At 36.0% G+C, this 25,398-nt stretch overlaps 1 protein-coding gene across 1 annotated transcript in view; it reads left to right on the forward strand.

The window, feature by feature from the left end:
- LOC137400606 (tRNA (32-2'-O)-methyltransferase regulator THADA-like) overlaps positions 1-18,659 on the forward strand; it is a 56,716-nt gene extending 38,057 nt beyond the window's left edge. The window contains exons 15-19 of the mRNA XM_068086937.1: positions 7,706-7,852; positions 10,289-10,439; positions 11,059-11,196; positions 17,260-17,405; positions 18,555-18,659. Coding sequence (XP_067943038.1) covers positions 7,706-7,852; positions 10,289-10,439; positions 11,059-11,196; positions 17,260-17,405; positions 18,555-18,659 — 687 coding nt within the window. The remainder of the gene's footprint in view (positions 1-7,705; positions 7,853-10,288; positions 10,440-11,058; positions 11,197-17,259; positions 17,406-18,554) is intronic.
- Positions 18,660-25,398: the final 6,739 nt, after the last annotated feature.

The following is a 25,398-nucleotide window of genomic DNA, read 5'->3' on the forward strand; positions in this document are numbered from 1 at the left end:
TCATACTCTTATCTTACTACAACTCGTACTCTTATCTTACTACAACTCATACTCTTATCTTACTACAACTCATACTCTTATCTTACTACAACTCGTACTCTTATCTTACTACAACTCGTACTCTTATCTTACTACAACTCATACTCTTATCTTACTACAACTCATACTCTTATCTTACTACAACTCGTACTCTTATCTTACTACAACTCGTACTCTTATCTTACTACAACTCATACTCTTATCTTACTACAACTCGTACTCTTATCTTATTACAACTCGTACTCTTATCTTACTACAACTCGTACTCTTATCTTACTATAACTCATACTCTTATCTTACTACAACTCATACTCTTATCTTACTACAACTCGTACTCTTATCTTACTACAACTCATACTCTTATCTTACTACAACTCATACTCTTATCTTACTACAACTCGTACTCTTATCTTACTACAACTCATACTCTTATCTTACTACAACTCATACTCTTATCTTACTACAACTCATACTCTTATCTTACTACAACTCATACTCTTATCTTACTACAACTCATACTCTTATCTTACTACAACTCATACTCTTATCTTACTACAACTCATACTCTTATCTTACTGCAACTCGTACTCTTATCTTACTACAACTCATACTCTTATCTTACTACAACTCGTACTCTTATCTTACTACAACTCGTACTCTTATCTTACTACAACTCGTACTCTTATCTTACTACAACTCATACTCTTATCTTACTACAACTCATACTCTTATCTTACTACAACTCGTACTCTTATCTTACTACAACTCATACTCTTATCTTACTACAACTCATACTCTTATCTTACTATAACTCATACTCTTATCTTACTACAACTCGTACTCTTATCTTACTACAACTCGTACTCTTATCTTACTACAACTCATACTCTTATCTTACTACAACTCATACTCTTATCTTACTACAACTCATACTCTTATCTTACTATAACTCATACTCTTATCTTACTACAACTCGTACTCTTATCTTACTACAACTCGTACTCTTATCTTACTACAACTCATACTCTTATCTTACTACAACTCATACTCTTATCTTACTACAACTCGTACTCTTATCTTACTACAACTCGTACTCTTATCTTACTACAACTCATACTCTTATCTTACTACAACTCGTACTCTTATCTTATTACAACTCGTACTCTTATCTTACTACAACTCATACTCTTATCTTACTACAACTCGTACTCTTATCTTACTACAACTCATACTCTTATCTTACTACAACTCATACTCTTATCTTACTACAACTCATACTCTTATCTTACTACAACTCATACTCTTATCTTACTACAACTCATACTCTTATCTTACTACAACTCATACTCTTATCTTACTACAACTCATACTCTTATCTTACTGCAACTCGTACTCTTATCTTACTACAACTCATACTCTTATCTTACTACAACTCGTACTCTTATCTTACTACAACTCGTACTCTTATCTTACTACAACTCATACTCTTATCTTACTACAACTCATACTCTTATCTTACTACAACTCATACTCTTATCTTACTACAACTCATACTTTTATCTTACTACAACTCATACTCTTATCTTACTACAACTCATACTCTTATCTTACTGCAACTCGTACTCTTATCTTACTACAACTCATACTCTTATCTTACTACAACTCATACTCTTATCTTACTACAACTCATACTCTTATCTTACTACAACTCATACTCTTATCTTACTGCAACTCGTACTCTTATCTTACTACAACTCATACTCTTATCTTACTACAACTCGTACTCTTATCTTACTACAACTCATACTCTTATCTTACTACAACTCATACTCTTATCTTACTATAACTCATACTCTTATCTTACTACAACTCGTACTCTTATCTTACTACAACTCGTACTCTTATCTTACTACAACTCATACTCTTATCTTACTACAACTCATACTCTTATCTTACTGCAACTCGTACTCTTATCTTACTACAACTCATACTCTTATCTTACTACAACTCGTACTCTTATCTTACTACAACTCGTACTCTTATCTTACTACAACTCGTACTCTTATCTTACTACAACTCATACTCTTATCTTACTACAACTCATACTCTTATCTTACTGCAACTCGTACTCTTATCTTACTACAACTCATACTCTTATCTTACTACAACTCGTACTCTTATCTTACTACAACTCATACTCTTATCTTACTACAACTCATACTCTTATCTTACTATAACTCATACTCTTATCTTACTACAACTCGTACTCTTATCTTACTACAACTCGTACTCTTATCTTACTACAACTCATACTCTTATCTTACTACAACTCATACTCTTATCTTACTACAACTCATACTCTTATCTTACTATAACTCATACTCTTATCTTACTACAACTCGTACTCTTATCTTACTACAACTCGTACTCTTATCTTACTACAACTCATACTCTTATCTTACTACAACTCATACTCTTATCTTACTACAACTCGTACTCTTATCTTACTACAACTCGTACTCTTATCTTACTACAACTCATACTCTTATCTTACTACAACTCGTACTCTTATCTTATTACAACTCGTACTCTTATCTTACTACAACTCATACTCTTATCTTACTACAACTCGTACTCTTATCTTACTACAACTCATACTCTTATCTTACTACAACTCATACTCTTATCTTACTACAACTCATACTCTTATCTTACTACAACTCATACTCTTATCTTACTACAACTCATACTCTTATCTTACTACAACTCATACTCTTATCTTACTACAACTCATACTCTTATCTTACTGCAACTCGTACTCTTATCTTACTACAACTCATACTCTTATCTTACTACAACTCGTACTCTTATCTTACTACAACTCGTACTCTTATCTTACTACAACTCATACTCTTATCTTACTACAACTCATACTCTTATCTTACTACAACTCATACTCTTATCTTACTACAACTCATACTCTTATCTTACTACAACTCATACTCTTATCTTACTACAACTCATACTCTTATCTTACTACAACTCGTACTCTTATCTTACTATAACTCATACTCTTATCTTACTACAACTCGTACTCTTATCTTACTACAACTCATACTCTTATCTTACTACAACTCATACTCTTATCTTACTACAACTCATACTCTTATCTTACTACAACTCATACTCTTATCTTACTACAACTCATACTCTTATCTTACTGCAACTCGTACTCTTATCTTACTACAACTCATACTCTTATCTTACTACAACTCATACTCTTATCTTACTACAACTCATACTCTTATCTTACTACAACTCATACTCTTATCTTACTGCAACTCGTACTCTTATCTTACTACAACTCATACTCTTATCTTACTACAACTCGTACTCTTATCTTACTACAACTCATACTCTTATCTTACTACAACTCATACTCTTATCTTACTGCAACTCGTACTCTTATCTTACTACAACTCATACTCTTATCTTACTACAACTCGTACTCTTATCTTACTACAACTCGTACTCTTATCTTACTACAACTCATACTCTTATCTTACTACAACTCGTACTCTTATCTTACTGCAACTCATACTCTTATCTTACTACAACTCATACTCTTATCTTACTACAACTCATACTCTTATCTTACTACAACTCATACTCTTATCTTACTACAACTCATACTCTTATCTTACTATAACTCATACTCTTATCTTACTACAACTCATACTCTTATCTTACTACAACTCATACTCTTATCTTACTACAACTCGTACTCTTATCTTACTACAACTCATACTCTTATCTTACTACAACTCATACTCTTATCTTACTACAACTCATACTCTTATCTTACTATAACTCATACTCTTATCTTACTACAACTCGTACTCTTATCTTACTACAACTCGTACTCTTATCTTACTACAACTCGTACTCTTATCTTACTACAACTCATACTCTTATCTTACTACAACTCGTACTCTTATCTTACTGCAACTCGTACTCTTATCTTACTACAACTCATACTCTTATCTTACTACAACTCATACTCTTATCTTACTACAACTCATACTCTTATCTTACTATAACTCATACTCTTATCTTACTACAACTCGTACTCTTATCTTACTACAACTCATACTCTTATCTTACTGCAACTCGTACTCTTATCTTACTACAACTCATACTCTTATCTTACTACAACTCGTACTCTTATCTTACTACAACTCGTACTCTTATCTTACTACAACTCATACTCTTATCTTACTACAACTCGTACTCTTATCTTACTGCAACTCGTACTCTTATCTTACTACAACTCATACTCTTATCTTACTACAACTCATACTCTTATCTTACTACAACTCATACTCTTATCTTACTATAACTCATACTCTTATCTTACTACAACTCGTACTCTTATCTTACTACAACTCATACTCTTATCTTACTACAACTCGTACTCTTATCTTACTACAACTCGTACTCTTATCTTACTACAACTCATACTCTTATCTTACTACAACTCGTACTCTTATCTTACTGCAACTCGTACTCTTATCTTACTACAACTCATACTCTCACTTACTACAACTCATACTCTTATCTTACTACAACTCATACTCTTATCTTACTATAACTCATACTCTTATCTTACTACAACTCGTACTCTTATCTTACTGCAACTCGTACTCTTATCTTACTACAACTCATACTCTTATCTTACTACAACTCATACTCTTATCTTACTACAACTCATACTCTTATCTTACTATAACTCATACTCTTATCTTACTACAACTCATACTCTTATCTTACTACAACTCATACTCTTGTCTTACTACAACTCATACTCTTATCTTACTACAACTCATACTCTTATCTTACTGCAACTCGTACTCTTATCTTACTACAACTCATACTCTTATCTTACTACAACTCGTACTCTTATCTTACTACAACTCATACTCTTATCTTACTACAACTCATACTCTTATCTTACTGCAACTCGTACTCTTATCTTACTACAACTCATACTCTTATCTTACTACAACTCGTACTCTTATCTTACTACAACTCGTACTCTTATCTTACTACAACTCATACTCTTATCTTACTACAACTCGTACTCTTATCTTACTGCAACTCGTACTCTTATCTTACTACAACTCATACTCTTATCTTACTACAACTCATACTCTTATCTTACTGCAACTCGTACTCTTATCTTACTACAACTCATACTCTTATCTTACTACAACTCGTACTCTTATCTTACTACAACTCGTACTCTTATCTTACTACAACTCGTACTCTTATCTTACTACAACTCATACTCTTATCTTACTACAACTCGTACTCTTATCTTACTGCAACTCGTACTCTTATCTTACTACAACTCATACTCTTATCTTACTACAACTCATACTCTTATCTTACTACAACTCATACTCTTATCTTACTACAACTCATACTCTTATCTTACTACAACTCGTACTCTTATCTTACTACAACTCGTACTCTTATCTTACTACAACTCATACTCTTATCTTACTACAACTCATACTCTTATCTTACTACAACTCATACTCTTATCTTACTATAACTCGTACTCTTATCTTACTACAACTCGTACTCTTATCTTACTACAACTCATACTCTTATCTTACTACAACTCGTACTCTTATCTTACTACAACTCGTACTCTTATCTTACTACAACTCGTACTCTTATCTTACTACAACTCGTACTCTTATCTTACTACAACTCATACTCTTATCTTACTACAACTCGTACTCTTATCTTACTGCAACTCGTACTCTTATCTTACTACAACTCGTACTCTTATCTTACTACAACTCATACTCTTATCTTACTACAACTCATACTCTTATCTTACTACAACTCATACTCTTATCTTACTATAACTCATACTCTTATCTTACTACAACTCGTACTCTTATCTTACTACAACTCATACTCTTATCTTACTACAACTCGTACTCTTATCTTACTACAACTCATACTCTTATCTTACTATAACTCATACTCTTATCTTACTACAACTCATACTCTTATCTTACTACAACTCATACTCTTATCTTACTACAACTCATACTCTTATCTTATTACAACTCATACTCTTATCTTACTACAACTCATACTCTTATCTTACTACAACTCGTACTCTTATCTTACTACAACTCATACTCTTATCTTACTACAACTCGTACTCTTATCTTACTACAACTCATACTCTTATCTTACTACAACTCATACTCTTATCTTACTACAACTCGTACTCTTATCTTACTACAACTCGTACTCTTATCTTACTACAACTCGTACTCTTATCTTATTACAACTCGTACTCTTATCTTACTACAACTCGTACTCTTATCTTACTACAACTCATACTCTTATCTTACTACAACTCGTACTCTTATCTTACTACAACTCATACTCTTATCTTACTACAACTCATACTCTTATCTTACTACAACTCATACTCTTATCTTACTACAACTCATACTCTTATCTTACTACAACTCATACTCTTATCTTACTACAACTCATACTCTTATCTTACTACAACTTGTACTCTTATCTGACTACAACTCGTACTCTTATCTTACTACAACTCATACTCTTATCTTACTACAACTCATACTCTTATCTTACTACAACTCATACTCTTATCTTACTACAACTCATACTCTTATCTTACTACAACTCATACTCTTATCTTACTACAACTCATACTCTTATCTTACTACAACTCGTACTCTTATCTTACTACAACTCATACTCTTATCTTACTACAACTCATACTCTTATCTTACTACAACTCATACTCTTATCTTACTATAACTCATACTCTTATCTTACTACAACTCGTACTCTTATCTTACTACAACTCATACTCTTATCTTACTACAACTCATACTCTTATCTTACTACAACTCATACTCTTATCTTACTACAACTCATACTCTTATCTTACTACAACTCATACTCTTATCTTACTACAACTCGTACTCTTATCTTACTACAACTCATACTCTTATCTTACTACAACTCATACTCTTATCTTACTACAACTCATACTCTTATCTTACTATAACTCATACTCTTATCTTACTACAACTCGTACTCTTATCTTACTACAACTCATACTCTTATCTTACTACAACTCATACTCTTATCTTACTACAACTCGTACTCTTATCTTACTACAACTCGTACTCTTATCTTACTACAACTCATACTCTTATCTTACTACAACTCATACTCTTATCTTACTACAACTCATACTCTTATCTTACTACAACTCATACTCTTATCTTACTACAACTCATACTCTTATCTTACTACAACTCGTACTCTTATCTTACTACAACTCATACTCTTATCTTACTACAACTCGTACTCTTATCTTACTACAACTCGTACTCTTATCTTACTACAACTTGTACCTTTATCTTTGTTTCGCTGTTTAAAGTCAGTTTCACACGTCTTTTAAAATATATTCTGTTTTTTGCTTAGATATTTTTCTGCGGTTCAATCGGCTACACGAGCTCGAATTTTTACTGCCGTTGTTGACGACTCTGATATGAGAAAAGCCCATAAACTAATTCTCACTTATGTGTTCTAGTCGGCGGATATCTTGTCTGAGGCATGCTCCAGATGTACAATAAACCTTTCTTTAGCCATGAAGATAAAGAAAGTAATAGGATCAATAGTCTGGGAACAGCCTTCTATGTCGTTGCTCAGACTAGAGTCTCATCTCCTTACACTCACGGTGAGCTGTTTTATTCTTTAGCGCTGTTACCCTGCCTTATTCACCCTTGTTGCCCGGTTTCTCAAAAGTTGTTGAGTGATAATAACTTTATGTAGCTTCTCTAATCACATAGCCTGTTGTCCAATCGCATAGCCTGTTGTTCTTTTCTTTGAAATCTTTTAATTTATTTTACAATGTTGTTAATGTTTTTCTCTTTTCAATCACTCAACGCCATACAAGAATATCTATGATGCATGTAATGAGATACACAACTGGATTGGATAAGTTGCCTTTACAGGTCCCTGTTGCAAGCTTTGTGATGCAAGTTAGTCGAGTTTCTTAGAACTGGTTTTAAGTCTAGAACCATTATAGAAAGTGAACCATTTATACCTGTTATCTAGGTATGTTCAAGTGTGCTTCTAAAAAATTATGATTTCCCTGCCACATCAGCTACTACTGGTCTGCTGTTAGTAACAACTTGTTTGTAGTTCCTCACGAGGCCAGCCATTTTCATGCTTTGTTAGCAATTTACATCGCTTCAAAGTAGCAATTTAAATAATGCATTTAATGATAGGCTGGCTGTTCAGCTCACACATTTTCAGGAGAATAATTGTAATATGCGAATCATAGATATTAAAAGCTAGCGTGAGTGTTAGTAGGGGTGATAAAAGGAAGAAGGTAATGCTTTTCTTAGAATCAAAGTGATAAATCATAGAAAAGAAGTATTTGGATCAACTCTTTGAACATCTATGAGACTGCAATATTTATTAGGGGTGTAAGATTAATGTGAAAGAATCTTAAAATGGGTGAAAATGGATAATTAAAAATTATATGACTACAAAAAACTTGAAAATACTAAATATAAAACCAGAAAATATAAATAAGTTTATTTAATTTAAAATTCACATAATCTATGTTAGATTAGCTCCATATAACCATCCCCTGTCTGTCTCCCACATTGCCACGGCTACCCTTTATTTGCCTTTCTTACACATAAAGACAATTAGTGCTAAAATGTTTCATATAGGTTAATGTGATACATTTGTTTTAATGTTATATACAATACCCTGGAATCTTTATCATGGTTTGGTTCTTGAAGGAATTAAACAAGACACAACGTATTCTTGTATGAATATTTGCTCCAACTTAGTAATTTAGCATGCCAAGTGAAACAGATTAACTCGGTATGTCAAAGTTTAGATGTAGTTTTGTGCTCAAGTTTTCACTGTGCGCGTTCAAGAAGACCTTCATTATACAGCTATCCTTTTTTTGGCCGTTTTTTTCAGAACTAGCGATGAAGTGGGAATTTTCTGCAAAATAGAAACTAATTTTTGTGCAAGTATGAGCCATCATTTTAGCACTTCAGAACGCTTCAACTGCTTTCTAAATTTTTGGAATTGCTATACGTACACGTAAGTATGTACATGTATATTAGTTATGCTGTGTGCTTGTTTAGTGTATTGTATATGCCTTACTGAGATTCGTACGAGGTTAACGAGAACTGAACAGCAAAGCATGACTAGGCTGAGAATCTAAAAGGTAAAATCAATACTTAATATTCTTGTACCGATAAGCGTTAAGATAGCAAAATGATGAACAGCGCTTACGGCACTAGTGATTCTCTGCAGATGAAGAAGTTGGAGAGGTGATCAAATTTCATTCGATAGTTGGCAAACGGTTTTGAGCTATTGTTGGAAGAAGTTCCAGAACCAGTTGATTGCTAGAGGAAATTCCTATGAATAGACTGCTCCACGTTCACGCTTTATTTTGTGTCTATCGTGTCAGTTTTATATATAAGAAGATGAATTGATCTCGATTGGCCTTAAGTTTTTATTTCAACTTCAATCATATTGCATGTTTAAATCTCGGTATTTTAAACAAGAGAAAGCACTTATGCTTTAGTATGGACGAACCAGTCGGAGTATTTGTTATGAGAAAGAAGTCACATTGTTACGGATATGAGAGGGAGGGAATAACTCTTGATCGGGTCATGGTGTAATTCATTAACAGTTTTGGTGACGCTATTGGAAATGTACTGCTATACACAAGCCAACAAAAGCTCGTGATGCAAAGAAACCACAATATTTGAAGGGTGAAGTAGAAGGGTTACTGTATATCACCGAAATTGATTTTTCATATTTGTATACCTGAAACAGAAAATTTCATATTTTTTCCAACGATATTATTGGAAAAAACTAAGAGCTCTCATAAATTTGTTGAGTAATTGCACTATTGGATTACTATGAAAATAGTAATACAATAGTGCAATGAATTATATGAATTGGCGTAATCTTCATGCCCGTTGTAGGTATATATGAAATAATCTCTTTTGTGGGTGTAAATGTAACTCATATTGGCTTCCTATGGCACAACTTGTATTCTCAAGGTGTTTGCTATCAAAGCTTTCTTTTATGCATTTGCAAAATTGGGTGATGTATGTAATATTTATGATTATAGGGCTGTCTGACTTTGGAGTCTGTCCATTCAATACTGGAGGAGCTGCTGAACTATCTTAGAGGGGATGCTGTTGACACTGAAGGATTACGCCAATCAGTAGAGATTGCGAAGCTTATTGGCCAAGCACTCTTTTATCCAAATGTACATGCTAGTAGGTGTCAACAACTCCAAACTCGATTAACTTGCTATACAAGAACCTGATTCAATGTTATTACGATCAAGTGATGGCTTTTTATGAAGTTGTTACGCATCTATTGAGGTCACAAAAGATTTGAATGCATGTTTTGATCACTGTTAGCCGCTGACTTTAGAAGGCCAAGCAAAAGGCATAATCATGTATTGTAATCTGTGATTGGTTGAATCCATTTTAATTTTATATTCCTAGATAACATGCGAGATCTCTGCATATAATGGATAGTGCGATAAAAATATTTTGTGAGCACAGGGCTCTTACAGTTCATACAATTTTTAAGCATAGCTGTTTACACAGTATGTCTTATTCCTATGTTTTTGATGGTCTCTAATTTGTCATGCTGTTCATTTTTGTCTAAGAATAATTCATCATACATGGAAAATGTGTGCACAGGACTATTAGACATCTTCAACTAAATCAAATGTAGGTTAATCATTAAGGTGAATCAGTACGAGACAACATATGCCGATTAGCCACCATTTTTACACTTTATTTTGTCCCCTGATGTCCAATGTAGTCCATGGAAAAGTCGGAAATACTTTTAGTCGAGGAAATAGTCAGTGTGTCTTTTTTACAGAGACAGATTGGGAGGTGCCGCCATCTTTCTGGGTAGCCTGGGTTCTACTCATTTTCAATCTTGACTCTGACATCAGTAGTCGGGCATGTGTCGCAATAATAACTGTCTTTGCGGTGCTAGACCCGGAGTCCCGCAAAGGTTAGTACCGATTATTTAAGTGCACTTGTCTTTTTTTTCTCTGTTGCTCTTTGCTTCACTATTCCTTTTTATCACACTCCATTTCCTCTTCTTTTTGCTGTCTTCTTTACTTCTCTCTTTTAACCCATTTCATTTTTCGTACTCCATGTTTTTCTTTTTCATCCTTTTTCTTTCCTTAACTTTTTCTAACACATGCTGGCAGATTATTACAATTCTACTTTACGTAAAATGTATTTTGTTGTGTCAACTCTTCATTACCTTAATTCTTAATACTAAATTAATTTCTTTACCATGATAAATTATTGTCATGCAAGTGCCAAGTATTATTGGTACTTTGCCAACAAACATTATGCTTATTAGCTAAAGCTTTATACAAGCTAATATTATATAGTACTGTAGCTATTAATAATGCTTGTAGCTTTTTACAAAGCTTTTCTATGACCAAACATATAAATACTTGGGTTTTCTGTTATCAAATCAGTTGTCTCTGGAGTGTGCAATAAACCACATTTCTCTAATTTAATACTCTATTTGATTGCTTCTGTGCAGAAACATAACAGAAGCTAATTGGCGACAAGGATTTCTCTTTTGAACAGTTACAAAGAGTTTTGTTCAGATTTTATCATTGATAAAATCGATACAAAGAGTTCTAGTTTATTACAAGAGTAACTGTTCAAAATTGCACCACTACAATGGCAGAAGTAACAGACCTGATCAAGCTAATGCAGAAGCAGCAGGAGGACCAGAGACAGCAGCAAGAGGAATACAGGCGTCAGCAAGAAGAGCATAGACAACAGCAGCATGAGGAGTTCAAGCAGCAACAAGAGGAATACAGACGTCAGCAAGATGAAAGAATGGAGGAGAATAAGAAACTGATGGAGCTACTACTACAAAACCTACAACGGAAACAAGAAACAGCTGCAACCGCTGTTCCAGCCTTCCCAGGTTTTGACCCAACAGCAGAGCTACTAACAGATTACATAGACAGATTCAACACCTTCATTGCAGCAAATTCTATTCATCAAGACAAGATTGCTGGCACTTTTCTCACCAACCAACAGCCTACACTCTACAAGCAGCTTAGTAATATGGCAGCTCAGCTTTCAACACCCAAGCAGATCAACGACCTCAACATGGATGAAATACTGGAATTTCTCAAAGACCAGTATGACCCTAAGCGCTTCATTGTTAGAGAGCGTTACAAGTATTGGAGTGACATGCAGAGGAAACCTGGAGAAACTATTCAAGAGTTAGCTGCCAGAATTCGTCAAGATGCAACTACATGTGCCTTCATAGACATTACAGATCCATTAGATGAGGCTCTCAGAACAAGATTTATCTGCTCTGTAAACAATGAAGCAGTTCTCAAATCTCTCTTCAAGGTCAAGGACAATGAACTCAACTTCAACAAAGCTATACAGGTAGCACAGGAAACAGAAGAAGCAGCTAAAGTTGCCAAAGAGACAGTTTATGGAAACTCGTCTAAAGTCAACAAGGTTGCTCAACAGAAATCAAGATACAAACCACTCCAGAAAAACAACTCTACACCTGACAAGCAGAAGGAAGGAAAGCTATGCTACAGATGTGACCGAACTAACCATACAGCGGATGACTGCAGATTCAAAGCAGCCACCTGCAACTTTTGTTCTAAACAAGGTCACATAGAAAGAGCATGCAAGAAAAAGAAATCATCTGCAGCAGGAAAACCAGTAAAGATGATAGAATGCACATCAACCAAGATGGTGAAACTTGCTGAAAACATCAAACTGGAGGGAGACAACTTCACACTTGAACTGGACACTGGAGCTTGTGACAACTTCATCTGTAAATCAATATGGGAGAAGCTAGGAAAGCCAAACCTAAAACCTACTACAGTTAACTACAAATCAGCCTCAGGACATCTCATAGAGACGCTTGGCAGATGTGAGCTAACTGCCCAATTGGATGCACAGAAAGAAGTCAGACTACCATTTGTGATTAGTGCTGTACAAGATCTCAACCTACTAGGAAGAACGGCTATACAGCAACTAGGCATCTCTATTGATGACAAGCTACAACAGAACCTTGTATCAACAATCACAGAGAACCAGCCAGATGGGAGGTTACAAATCAAGTGTAAGGAGATGTGCAAAGAATTTCCAGAAATATTCAAAGACGAGCTAGGATGTCTCAAGAACTTTGAACTAGAGATAAACTTCAAACCTTCAACAAAGCCAGTCTTCTGCCGACCCAGACCAGTTCCTATTGCCTTGACAGAAGAGCTCAACCAAGCATACGAAGCAGGTGTAGCTAAAGGCATATGGGAACCAACTCAATTCAACCAGTATGGAACACCAGTTGTACCTGTACGCAAATCTACAACAGGTCAAGCTGCAGGGAAGATCAGAGTATGTGGAGACTACTCCAAGACTATCAATAATCAGCTAGAAACACATAGGAAACCTATCCCACTACCAGAAGATCTAATCAGAAAACTAGGTGGAGGCTATTGCTACACAAAGATTGATTTAGCAGATGCCTACAATCAAATATTGTTGGCACCAGAAAGTCAACGACGACTAGCACTATCAACACACCGAGGAGTACTACTACAGAAGAGGTTGCCCTTTGGCATAAGCTCAGCACCAGGGTATTTTCAAGAAATCATGGAGCAACTGACACAATACCTCCCAGGAGTAGCAGTATACCTAGATGATATACTAGTGAGTGGAGCCAATGCAGAGAGCCATCTACAAAACTTACGTCGACTTCTTCAAAGATTAGAAGAAAGAGGGCTCAGATGTAGAAAAGACAAGTGCTGTTTTGCTCAACCGACAGTAGAGTATCTGGGACACAAACTCACTTCAAAGGGAATCACTAAAGGAAAGAAGGCAGATGTAGTACAACAGATGCCAGTCCCAACAGACTTAACTCAGCTAAGATCTTTCTTAGGAGCTACACAATTCTACAGCAAGTTCATACCCAATCTGTCACAACTCACAGGACCATTGCATAAACTGACACGCAAAGGAGAGACCTGGAAGTGGGGCACTGAACAAGAAAAGAGCTTCAACAAACTGAAAGATATGCTATCAACTGATAGTGTCTTAGCACACTTCAACCCAGATCTTGACATTGGAATCTCATGTGATGCTTCAGAAACTGGACTGGGAGCTGTACTATTTCATCGTTATCCTGATGGAAGTGAGAGACCAATAGCCAATGTTTCAAAAACACTGACCAGCACACAGAGGAAATATGGACAAATACAAAAAGAAGCTCTCTCAATCATATTTGCTCTAAAGAAGTATCACCAGTACCTGTATGGTCGACGGTTTATCTTGGTAACTGACCACAGACCTCTTCTCACACTTCTAGGACCTACCAAAGGAGTTCCAGCTCTAGCAGCCAACAGACTAGCAAGATGGGCACTGGTACTAAATCAGTATGACTACACCATAGAATACAGATCTACCCAGCATCATCAAAATGCAGATGTCCTCTCAAGACTGCCAGTTGGACCTGATAAAGAGTTTGATGCAAGAGAAGATGAGGAGGATGTTGATACAGTATGCACTATTCACACTATTGGACAACAGCTCAACTCTACAGACTACAATGTTCTAGCAAAGGAGACAAAGAAAGACCCAACACTAGCCACAGTAATGCGCTACACAGCAGAAGGATGGCCTGGTAACAAAGAGATGAAGGAGACTCAGCTGTCACTCTTCCACAAGATCTCAGATTCACTTTCTATCACTGAAGGTTGTCTTCTATATGGCAACAGAGTAGTCATTCCTGTCAAGTTACAACAGGAAGTATTAAAGATCCTTCACCTTGGACACTTTGGAATGGAAAGAATGAAGAAGCTAGCTCGAACTGCTGTCTATTGGCCTCGCATTGACTCTGATATAGAGGAGACAAGCCGACAGTGCACTGCCTGTGCGGAACACCAGAAGCTTCCACAGAAGTATCCTATACATCCCTGGATGCTACCTGAGAAGCCATGGAGTCGTCTTCACTTAGATCATGCAGTGAACTTCATGGGCAGCCAATGGCTAGTGATGATAGATGCCTACTCAAAGTATCCATGCATACACAGGACTTCATCTACTTCTACCAGAGCTACCACAGACATCTTAGAGGAGATATTCGCACACTTTGGATACCCTCACGCCATAGTCACTGACAATGCTACCAGCTTCACCTCAGGAGAGTTTCAGCAGTGGTGTCAAGAGAGAAGCATTGTTCACCTCACTGGAGCACCCTACCATCCAGCTACAAATGGCGCAGCTGAAAGACTAGTACAATCCTTCAAACAAGCCATGAAGAAATCGTCACTCCCACCTAAATCTGCACTACAACAGTTCCTGATGCACTATAGAAGGACACCACTTCCTACAGGATACTCTCCCAGTCAGCTGCTGAATGGAAGACAGATGAGATGCAAGATTGACACCCTATTGCCATCACCCGCACACATAGCACAGTTTCATCAATCCAGAGAAGTCAACCGATCTGCAGAAAAGACAGTTAGCAAGATACACAGCTACAATCTTGGAGCACCATGCTATGCCTTGTATCATGGACCTAGACGCAACAGACAACCTAGATGGGTTCCAGCCATTGTTACTAAGATATATGGAACTCGTAGTCTCAATGTCAAAGTGGTACCAAAGGGACCTACTTGGAGAAGACATGTTGAACAACTCAGACCAAGATACTCAACAGAAGAAGATCAAGACCCTGGAGATAAACCTGATATAACAGAGGAGACAAAACTGCAACTACCAGCCCCTACAACTGTAACAGAGCAACCTCCGTCTAGAAGAAGACCACGCAACCCTCGTCTACCTGATGGAGATGAGTATAGCAGAGACAAACCCCGAAGGTCTAAGAGAACCAGAAAGAACCTTTAGCTTAGTGAGGAGGTGTCATGCAAGTGCCAAGTATTATTGGTACTTTGCCAACAAACATTATGCTTATTAGCTAAAGCTTTATACAAGCTAATATTATATAGTACTGTAGCTATTAATAATGCTTGTAGCTTTTTACAAAGCTTTTCTATGACCAAACATATAAATACTTGGGTTTTCTGTTATCAAATCAGTTGTCTCTGGAGTGTGCAATAAACCACATTTCTCTAATTTAATACTCTATTTGATTGCTTCTGTGCAGAAACATAACAATTATATATTCAGTAAAACCTAATATTTGACAATGGCCACTTGAGCCACACATTTTATAAAAAACGGTTCGATACCAAATCAATCAGCATAAAATTTTATGTCAGCTGATTGCCACAACGAATGGCACACATTTGTTGCGGAATGAGCTCGGACACTTTTCTGGCCATTTTTGCTACAACTGTGGGCATGCCCAAATCAGATGATTTACCAATATTATTACAGCTTATGGTATTATTATTACTGCTAGAAATAAAATACTCAAAGTAGCAGTATTATTCAATAAAAATCACCCAAAGACCATTGATTTACAATCAGTGAAACCTCTATAGCTGGAATGCATCTGACATGACTGGTCATTGCTAAGAAGAAATTGCCACAAACAATTAAGTTCTTGAAACCCCGCTCAGGATGGATTGTAAACATATTTATATTGGTTCAATACATGCAGATAACTGTTTCCTTTCGTATAATTACAGACACGGTAATCTAATTAATTAACTAATCAAAAACGTTTTGTACGAAGCTTGCTAAAGCCACACTATGCCACTCTTGGCCATATGTAAACGCTTTGCCGACTGACTCGACTCACTCGTGGTAGAGAAAGAGTTAAGGTGCAGGCACAGTGGTGTATGTTTATATCTTGCTACAAAGCTCATCACAGAACCTGTGCCGTGTAATTAGAAATACTAAGGGCATCTATTGTTATCTATAGATTTGAGAAGTGAATTTTATGAGGTTGTTACTCGTGAATGATGTCTTGTCTCTCTCGCTTTGACTGGTTCCCACCATTACCATTTCACACTCATTTCTTTCTATGCAATAGCCCTGCAATCAGCTTTCTATTGTAAGATAGTTGAAATACTTTTAAAAATACAATTTTGGGTGTTTGTTGTAGACTGTGATCCTCACATCAGTATGTCAAGTATGTTGCGTTGCATGAGGGCAGTCTATCACGATAATACAACTAAGGACATTCTGCAAAACTGGCTCGAACATCCACACATATGGCTGTCTCTCGCTGCTGTCCAAGGCATTGATGAGGTATGACTGCTGTTTATGGAGTGCAATAGATACTCTGTACTTGAGTTTGGATATATTTCACAATTTTTATAATCTGGGCTATGTAGTTGAACAACTCGCAAGCTTCATAGGGTGACACAAACGGATCAAGGCAACAGAAATAGAGAATAATTAGTCGAGAGCACAACCGACTCACGATTTTCGGAATGATGAAAGTCGATCAATTTGTCACACTAAATCGGGTCGTCCTGAACACTTGATGTAAATAATTCGTGTAAAAATATTGAACGTTGAGCTAATGATAGTTGACCTCTTGTCACTCATCTTATACTTTCTTTACTATGGTTCATATTATCTGAGACTTATCCCAGACGAACTACCAGAATCTTAAGATTTCTTAGGATATGTTGGTTTACGTTAACTTGATATTATCTGAGACTTATCCCAGACGAACTACCAGAATCTTAAGATTTCTTAGGATATGTTGGTTTACGTTAACTTGATATTATCTGAGACTTATCCCAGACGAACTACCAGAATCTTAAGATTTCTTAGGATATGTTGGTTTACGTTAACTTGATATTATCTGAGACTTATCCCAGACAAACTCTCACAATCTTAAGTTGGTTCAATATTCACTGCGGGTTGTCAAGGTGACCTATGAACTATTTTTAGATAATTCCTAAAATCTTTAGCCAGGATGTATATTGGATTAGCCAAATTAACATGCTTTAAATGAAGAGCCAGTTGAAAAACATGACCTGGTCATGGCAGGCCCTTATGTGCTTGAATCTTTTAATACCAAGGTCTAGCTTCTCTAGATTCCGGTATGTTACCTGCTTCTCAAAGTTGATAGAAATAGCAAAACAGCTCAGATTAAGTTAAATGCTTTCACGCTGGAAAGGCTATACCTTCACTTTAGTAACTCGATGTGAACTAGGAGGCTATGCAGTAGAACTAGCTTCATCGATAGACACATTCAAACTTGCTCAGGCTTACTTTTGTCGTAAATGGAAATGATGTGTTAGAACAAGTGCTCTGTCATAGCAAGTGTCTGCTAATAATAGAATTGAGCATATAAAGATGTGGTGACCTTGGTGCAAGTATATGCATGATGGTCTAGAAGATAGCAATGGCCGTTCAACTGATATTTTCATTTTTGTTTTGTAGTGTGAAGACGAGGATAGGTTGTTTGAAAAGGCGGAAGGACAGCTCCTTTGTGACCCCATCTCATTCTATAACATCGTTCGTCACTACCAGCGATCTTTGTTTTGATATATAGTGTATGGCTGTATAGTGTATTATTATTTTGCAAGTACATGTATATGTGTTTTATTTTATAGCATTTAGTACAAGTATAATTAGTGGGGAACTAGAGGAAATGCTTTTCTGCATATCGATGCAATATTCCATGGAGTTGTCATGTATCGCATTTTTTTCAGACAGACCTGATCAGCTCAATTAATCTCTGTTATAGGCGTGTATTTGGTTGTTGGTACAATTTATAGTAGGCGCTATTATTAATTACTGTGGGAATGCATTTAGATTACAATACCAGAACTATTATGATCTTTTTAGACTAGCAACTAGTTCCTCAATAATCTGACTGACAGAACTCACTGAACAGATAATTCAGGTTTTATCTTTTAATATATACTCAAGTGCAAAAATATAGTCACTAGTACGTAGACCCATCACCACTTGAAACCTGGTATTAAAAACACCAATATAATAACTGAAATATGATTACTCTTGAAAAACACTCTTTCATGCAGTGTCATTATTTTGTCTGTAAGTTCAAATGTTAACCTCAATACTATTACACACTCACTGATATCTGTAAAGTATTATTGTAAGGGGAGCATGACTCCATTGCTGACAATTCCTTATCTCAGGGTGTCATGTTACGTTCTCTAAAGTTTTCTTAAATGTTGCACATTTCAATCTCTTAACACACTATATTCATGAATTCTTGATATTTCCAGCAATAATGAAGACTGGTAACATAGTGATAAAGGTTTTACATTCCTCAGCAACGTAACAGCCAGAGTTGCTTTGAAAGGCCAGTTAATAGAACAAACAGATATAGGATACATATTTCCAAATTTTAAAATCATTCCAAGTATTTCTGTTTTTTTTTTCTGGACAAAGCAAAACTTGTTATATTTAGTAACTAGTAGAATATTCCAAAGGGTTCTATACCTTGGCTTTTGTATAATCATCATAGGTGGTGGTATGCCTATGATGGCTTATTTTATTGCCATACCTCATGTTCTAGTTTACCTTCACTACACAAAATAGGTAAACTCGTATTGTGTCTTTAAAAATGGGTATCGAGGTGATCTTCTTTGTTTTAAAGGATAAAGGTTTTACATTTTTTTGTGATAAAGGTTTTACATTCCTCAGCAACGTAACAGCCAGAGTTGCTTTGAAAGGCCAGTTAATAGAACAAACAGATATAGGATACATATTTCCAAATTTTAAAATCATTCCAAGTATTTCTGTTTTTTTTTCTGGACAAAGCAAAACTTGTTATATTTAGTAACTAGTAGAATATTCCAAAAGGTTCTATACCTTGGCTTTTGTATAATCATCATAGGTGGTGGTATGCCTATGATGGCTTATTTTATTGCCATACCTCATGTTCTAGTTTACCTTCACTACACAAAATAGGTAAACTCATATTGTGTCTTTAAAAATGGGTATCGAGGTGATCTTCTTTGCTTTTGATGTTGTCAACATTTAATTTTGGAATACGTACGCATTTGAAACTAAAAACTTTGCTTTTTTGGAAGATCTCCATGTTCTGCATACAACTCTTCAGCCAATCCAGCAAAACCAAAAATTTTCCCGTTTCAACTATATTCAAATGTAGTTGAACTAGATTAAAATATCCTTTTCATAACAGTGACACTATGCAAATATAGTTGCGAAACAGACAGCTACTTGATAGCTCTAAATAAAAAAATGGATTATATATATTAAAATATTAGCAAATAAAAATCTATATATATATTTCTCAAAGTCCGTATGTCTGTTGGAAATCCGGCTATAGCTATTATTAGAACAGCTGAGCTTGACAACAATAAAGACTCAAATTCATGGAAATTCATGGAATACTGTCATTGGAAGCCTAACCTTATTAACTAGCTTAGTGGAGTTTCCATTGGCAATATGCCAGGCCACTAGCTTGAAAGGTACAGTTGTTTGACAAAGTTTTAAAACCTTTACAGTTGTTTTTATTTCTTTCTTAATTTAGTTCAACTACACGGACACACTTCTCTCATGATATGTAGTTTGAAAGTTAGAATGGCAAATGTTGTTATATGTTAAATACAAATCAATTTTCTGTCCAAAGACTCTTCTATTACACGGGCAACGCCGGTGGCACAGCTAGTAAACAAATAAAATTTAGATACAAATAATTGAGCTCTAATTTTCAGCCATCATACCATGAGTGTACTTCATATACAGAGTGTACAGAAATATACAGAAATAATGTACGTAGGCATCATCCGCAAGCTGATCAGTACTAGTCAATCTCAATATAATGTATGTATAGGCTTATGTCTTTAATTTGTAGTGTATATATCAATGCTGCTTATAAAAAGAAAAATTGAAGCACAGAACCAGAATAAATGGTAACCTATAAAATGACATTTGGTCCAACAGGAAACAATAGGGTACATTACGGAATAATTGTATCAGGGTTAACGCCTATAACGGTTGGTATAAGTCAATAGGAGTTTCAAGGTGGGATAAAGATTAACATAATAGGGCCAAATATAATTTTGGTACATATAATGTTATATACAAGGAGCAAATTAAAAAAGGGATCTTATTGAGTTCGTAGCGATTAAAAACACAAAATTATCGTTAAACCGCTTATAATTACATCTTTGATAATTCGTAGAAGTGGAGCAAGTGACTTAAGTTGTAATGGTTTGTCCTGTTTTTAGGTGTTTTCAATTGGCTAAGTAACCTGCACTTCAACATGTTTTGTGTAAAACTGAGAATCAAGCAAACAAAAGCCATATATAGAGGAACTTGTGAGGAGACACTACAGTGACACTTCACGACAGTGACACCTCACGACAGTGACACCTCACGACAGTGACACCTCACGACAGTGACACCTCACGACAGTGACACCTCACGACAGTGACACCTCACGACAGTGACACCTCACGACAGTGACACCTCACGACAGTGACACCTCACGACAGTGACACCTCACGACAGTGACACCTCACGACAGTGACACCTCACGACAGTGACACCTCACGACAGTGACACCTCACGACAGTGACACCTCACGACAGTGACACCTCACGACAGTGACACCTCACGACAGTGACACCTCACGACAGTGACACCTCACGACAGTGACACCTCACGACAGTGACACCTCACGACAGTGACACCTCACGACAGTGACACCTCACGACAGTGACACCTCACGACAGTGACACCTCACGACAGTGACACCTCACGACAGTGACACCTCACGACAGTGACACCTCACGACAGTGACACCTCACGACAGTGACACCTCACGACAGTGACACCTCACGACAGTGACACCTCACGACAGTGACACCTCACGACAGTGACACCTCACGACAGTGACACCTCACGACAGTGACACCTCACGACAGTGACACCTCACGACAGTGACACCTCACGACAGTGACACCTCACGACAGTGACACCTCACGACAGTGACACCTCACGACAGTGACACCTCACGACAGTGACACCTCACGACAGTGACACCTCACGACAGTGACACCTCACGACAGTGACACCTCACGACAGTGACACCTCACGACAGTGACACCTCACGACAGTGACACCTCACGACAGTGACACCTCACGACAGTGACACCTCACGACAGTGACACCTCACGACAGTGACACCTCACGACAGTGACACCTCACGACAGTGACACCTCACGACAGTGACACCTCACAACAGTGACACCTCACGACAGTGACACCTCACGACAGTGACACCTCACAACAGTGAAACCTTGGTTGCATCGAAAAGGTTAAAAGTCATACAGAATGAAAAGCAGCCTAATTTGGTTGCTGGTTTAATGCTGGTCTAATTTGACATCGACCAGTGGTAATAAAGTTCATAGCTATCTATCTATATGTCTATCTATTCATCTATCTATTTGTTTTTCTATCCATCTATCTGCTGTGTATGTATATCTATTCATCTATCTATATTGATCTATCTATTTATCTATCTACATGTATGTACCCATCAATATATCTATTTCTTTATTTATCTATGTATCCATCTATTCATCTGTCTATCTATATAGCTCATAGTCGACTCTTTTTTAAGTATGAACACGCAGCTTGTAAATCAGCTTATTAGACTACAGACACTACCCCAATCATTCTTGAAGAATGAAGGTCTTGTATTAATCTGACAGTGCCGAACAAAATCATAGTAAAGAACATCTATAAGTGCTATTAAGAGCATGGTATGTCAGTATTTGGACTGTATGTTCACTAAGAGTACCCGAACAGCTAATGATGGCCTGACAATATTGCAAGCATTAAGAGAAGTCAATCTATATATATATAAGTCTCAGTGTTTGTCTTTTTGTTAAATTCTGTGTCCAGTTATAGCAACTAATATCAGGCAAAGAAAAATCCACACAGCACTGGATTTGATTTCGGAAACTGCAGATCTGGAGGCGGTAAACTTAACCATTCAGCCACATAGATTACAGTCGATTCATTGGGCAAATAGTCATTACATTGGTTAAGATACTTGCACTTAAAGCGCTTGCCTTGGGCTAATAACTAGCACTGTTGATCGTTACGCGTAATGATTATTAAGCTGTCCGAAATGAGAGCATTTTTTTAGTAAAGATTTTAGTAAAGATCTAAATTTCTAGGTGAGTTACTCGAATTCGTTAGGTAATTATTCTATTACTGATGCAATGCCGGACCTTCAACTAGTAGTATTTTAAAACTTAATTGATTTAGTTGGTCTTACTCATATTATGGTGAATGTTGTTTGTTATAATTGAACCATTGTTTGGTCACAGCATAGATGTCACTGATCTTCAGTACATAACATTCACAGGTCAATGCATCTAGACACTGCATTATCTGATGGCCAGTGTAGTCCTTGTTTCATGTCATCAGTCTAAAAAAGAACGCAGCAACAGATTATTAGAAATAGTTAAATTATTTGTAGTGATGCTCTTTGAATGTCGCAAGCTCTTCTATTCGTCTTATATTTTGGTTTCCATCAATATCCTATATACATAACTGTTAGTAGTTGAATACATGAAAGCCTGTGCTAGATGTTATATATTACATGCTGATTAGAAAAAAAGTCCAAAAACAATGTATATTATTTGTTATGTAATGCATGGCGTAGCACAAATGTTTGATGATTGTAGCAAAAATGAACTTTTAAATTGAATTTTTTTAAAAAGCTTTAAAGCTCAAACAAATCAGTGTTTGAACTAAAATTCAAACTTTGTTTTGAATACATAACACAAAGTTGCAATTTGAACACCTCCGGTGACTATGTGACTCAGTCTTCAACTGAGGCTCCCCTCTGGTGTATCTTAGCTGTTCAAGTACCCATAAAATAAGATTGGATTTGATGCTCTCGCTCACTGTTTCCATGCTTTGAGGATATAATTGCATGCAGGTTTTCAACCAGTCAAAGTAGATCATGTCTACCAAATTTACTGAATACTAGTGCATTTTTAGTTATGTTGAAACTGTCGAAAATTCTCCAATCAATGTTTTTACCTTTTGTTTTTGGTTTCTGCTTATCTTAGAGAAGCCGTTCCATTTTTTACTAATTGCACTGTGACTTACGGATAAAATGTCATTTTTTGTTACATGTATGCAGCTTTTATGAACTTTTCTGCAGTGTCTACCATGTATGTAATTTTTTTTTTTAAATTTGTTATGTAATATTTACATTATTGATGGCCAGCAAAAAATTGTGGTTGAATGATTCAAAGGATTATTTTTAAGGTAAATTTCGCCCATTTATTTATAAGAAATAGTCAAATACAGTAAAAATTGTTATGCTACAAGTTGGTGTTTTGTTCTCACAAGAGAAGACAATTGACATGTATGCATACATAAATCATTTATTTCCTGAGGAGGCTTCTCTAGTTCTTGTTTATAGAAATCTAAATAAATTACAATACTGTAAATTCGGATAAATATATAAGACTATAAAGAGTTTAGTTCCCTCCTGTTGGATCTAGCGGGTTGTTTCAGATAGCGTTAGGTTCAGCGAACTTTATTTAACCTCAGCAGACTATAAATTATAATGACTTGGTTTCAGCTATTTTTTGATGGGTCTAGCAGGTTATACTGTAAGAAGTTTTGGGTTCAGCATAGTTTTGGCTCTTCTAAACTAGAAGCAATTGATTTCAGGAAGATATAACGAGTTGGTTTCAATACCCGCTTTTTGGGTCAGCAGGTTGTATAACAGGAAGCGCTGGGTTCAGTTTTGTTGTTCCGAGTTGGCTTTAATTCCTGTCTGTTGGGATCAGCAGGTTGTATCGCAGGAAGCATTGAGTTCTTTGCACTATGTTGGTTATAACAGAATAATAAATCATCACGCTCGGAAGTAAGAGTCATTCCCTTTTTCCCCAGTATGGAATTTCGTTTCAGGCAACACATTTCCTAGCCTAACATTCTCTGTAACCGTATTAGAGTATTTATAAGAAATTCTATGTACATTTATTTTATGTATTACCTGTTTTTTAATATGCAACTTGTAGTATAAACTTATGCGCAAATAGTTAAAAAAAGCTGTATTGTAGTGTTGGACCAATTTAAAAATATTTACATTATATGTGAGGTGAAAATCGTATTGGACTTTGAGAATTTACTTCTGGAAATTTTTTTAGGAAGAAACTGAGTTTGGATGGCATTAAAAACAGGTCTTGATTAAGCCAGCGTGGCCATTAGTAACCTCTAACTAGTAACCTCTAATTATCTCCTCTAGTGA

The sequence above is a fragment of the Watersipora subatra genome, chromosome 7 (genome assembly GCF_963576615.1).
Source record: "Watersipora subatra chromosome 7, tzWatSuba1.1, whole genome shotgun sequence".
Classification (NCBI taxonomy): Eukaryota; Metazoa; Bryozoa; class Gymnolaemata; order Cheilostomatida; family Watersiporidae; genus Watersipora; species Watersipora subatra.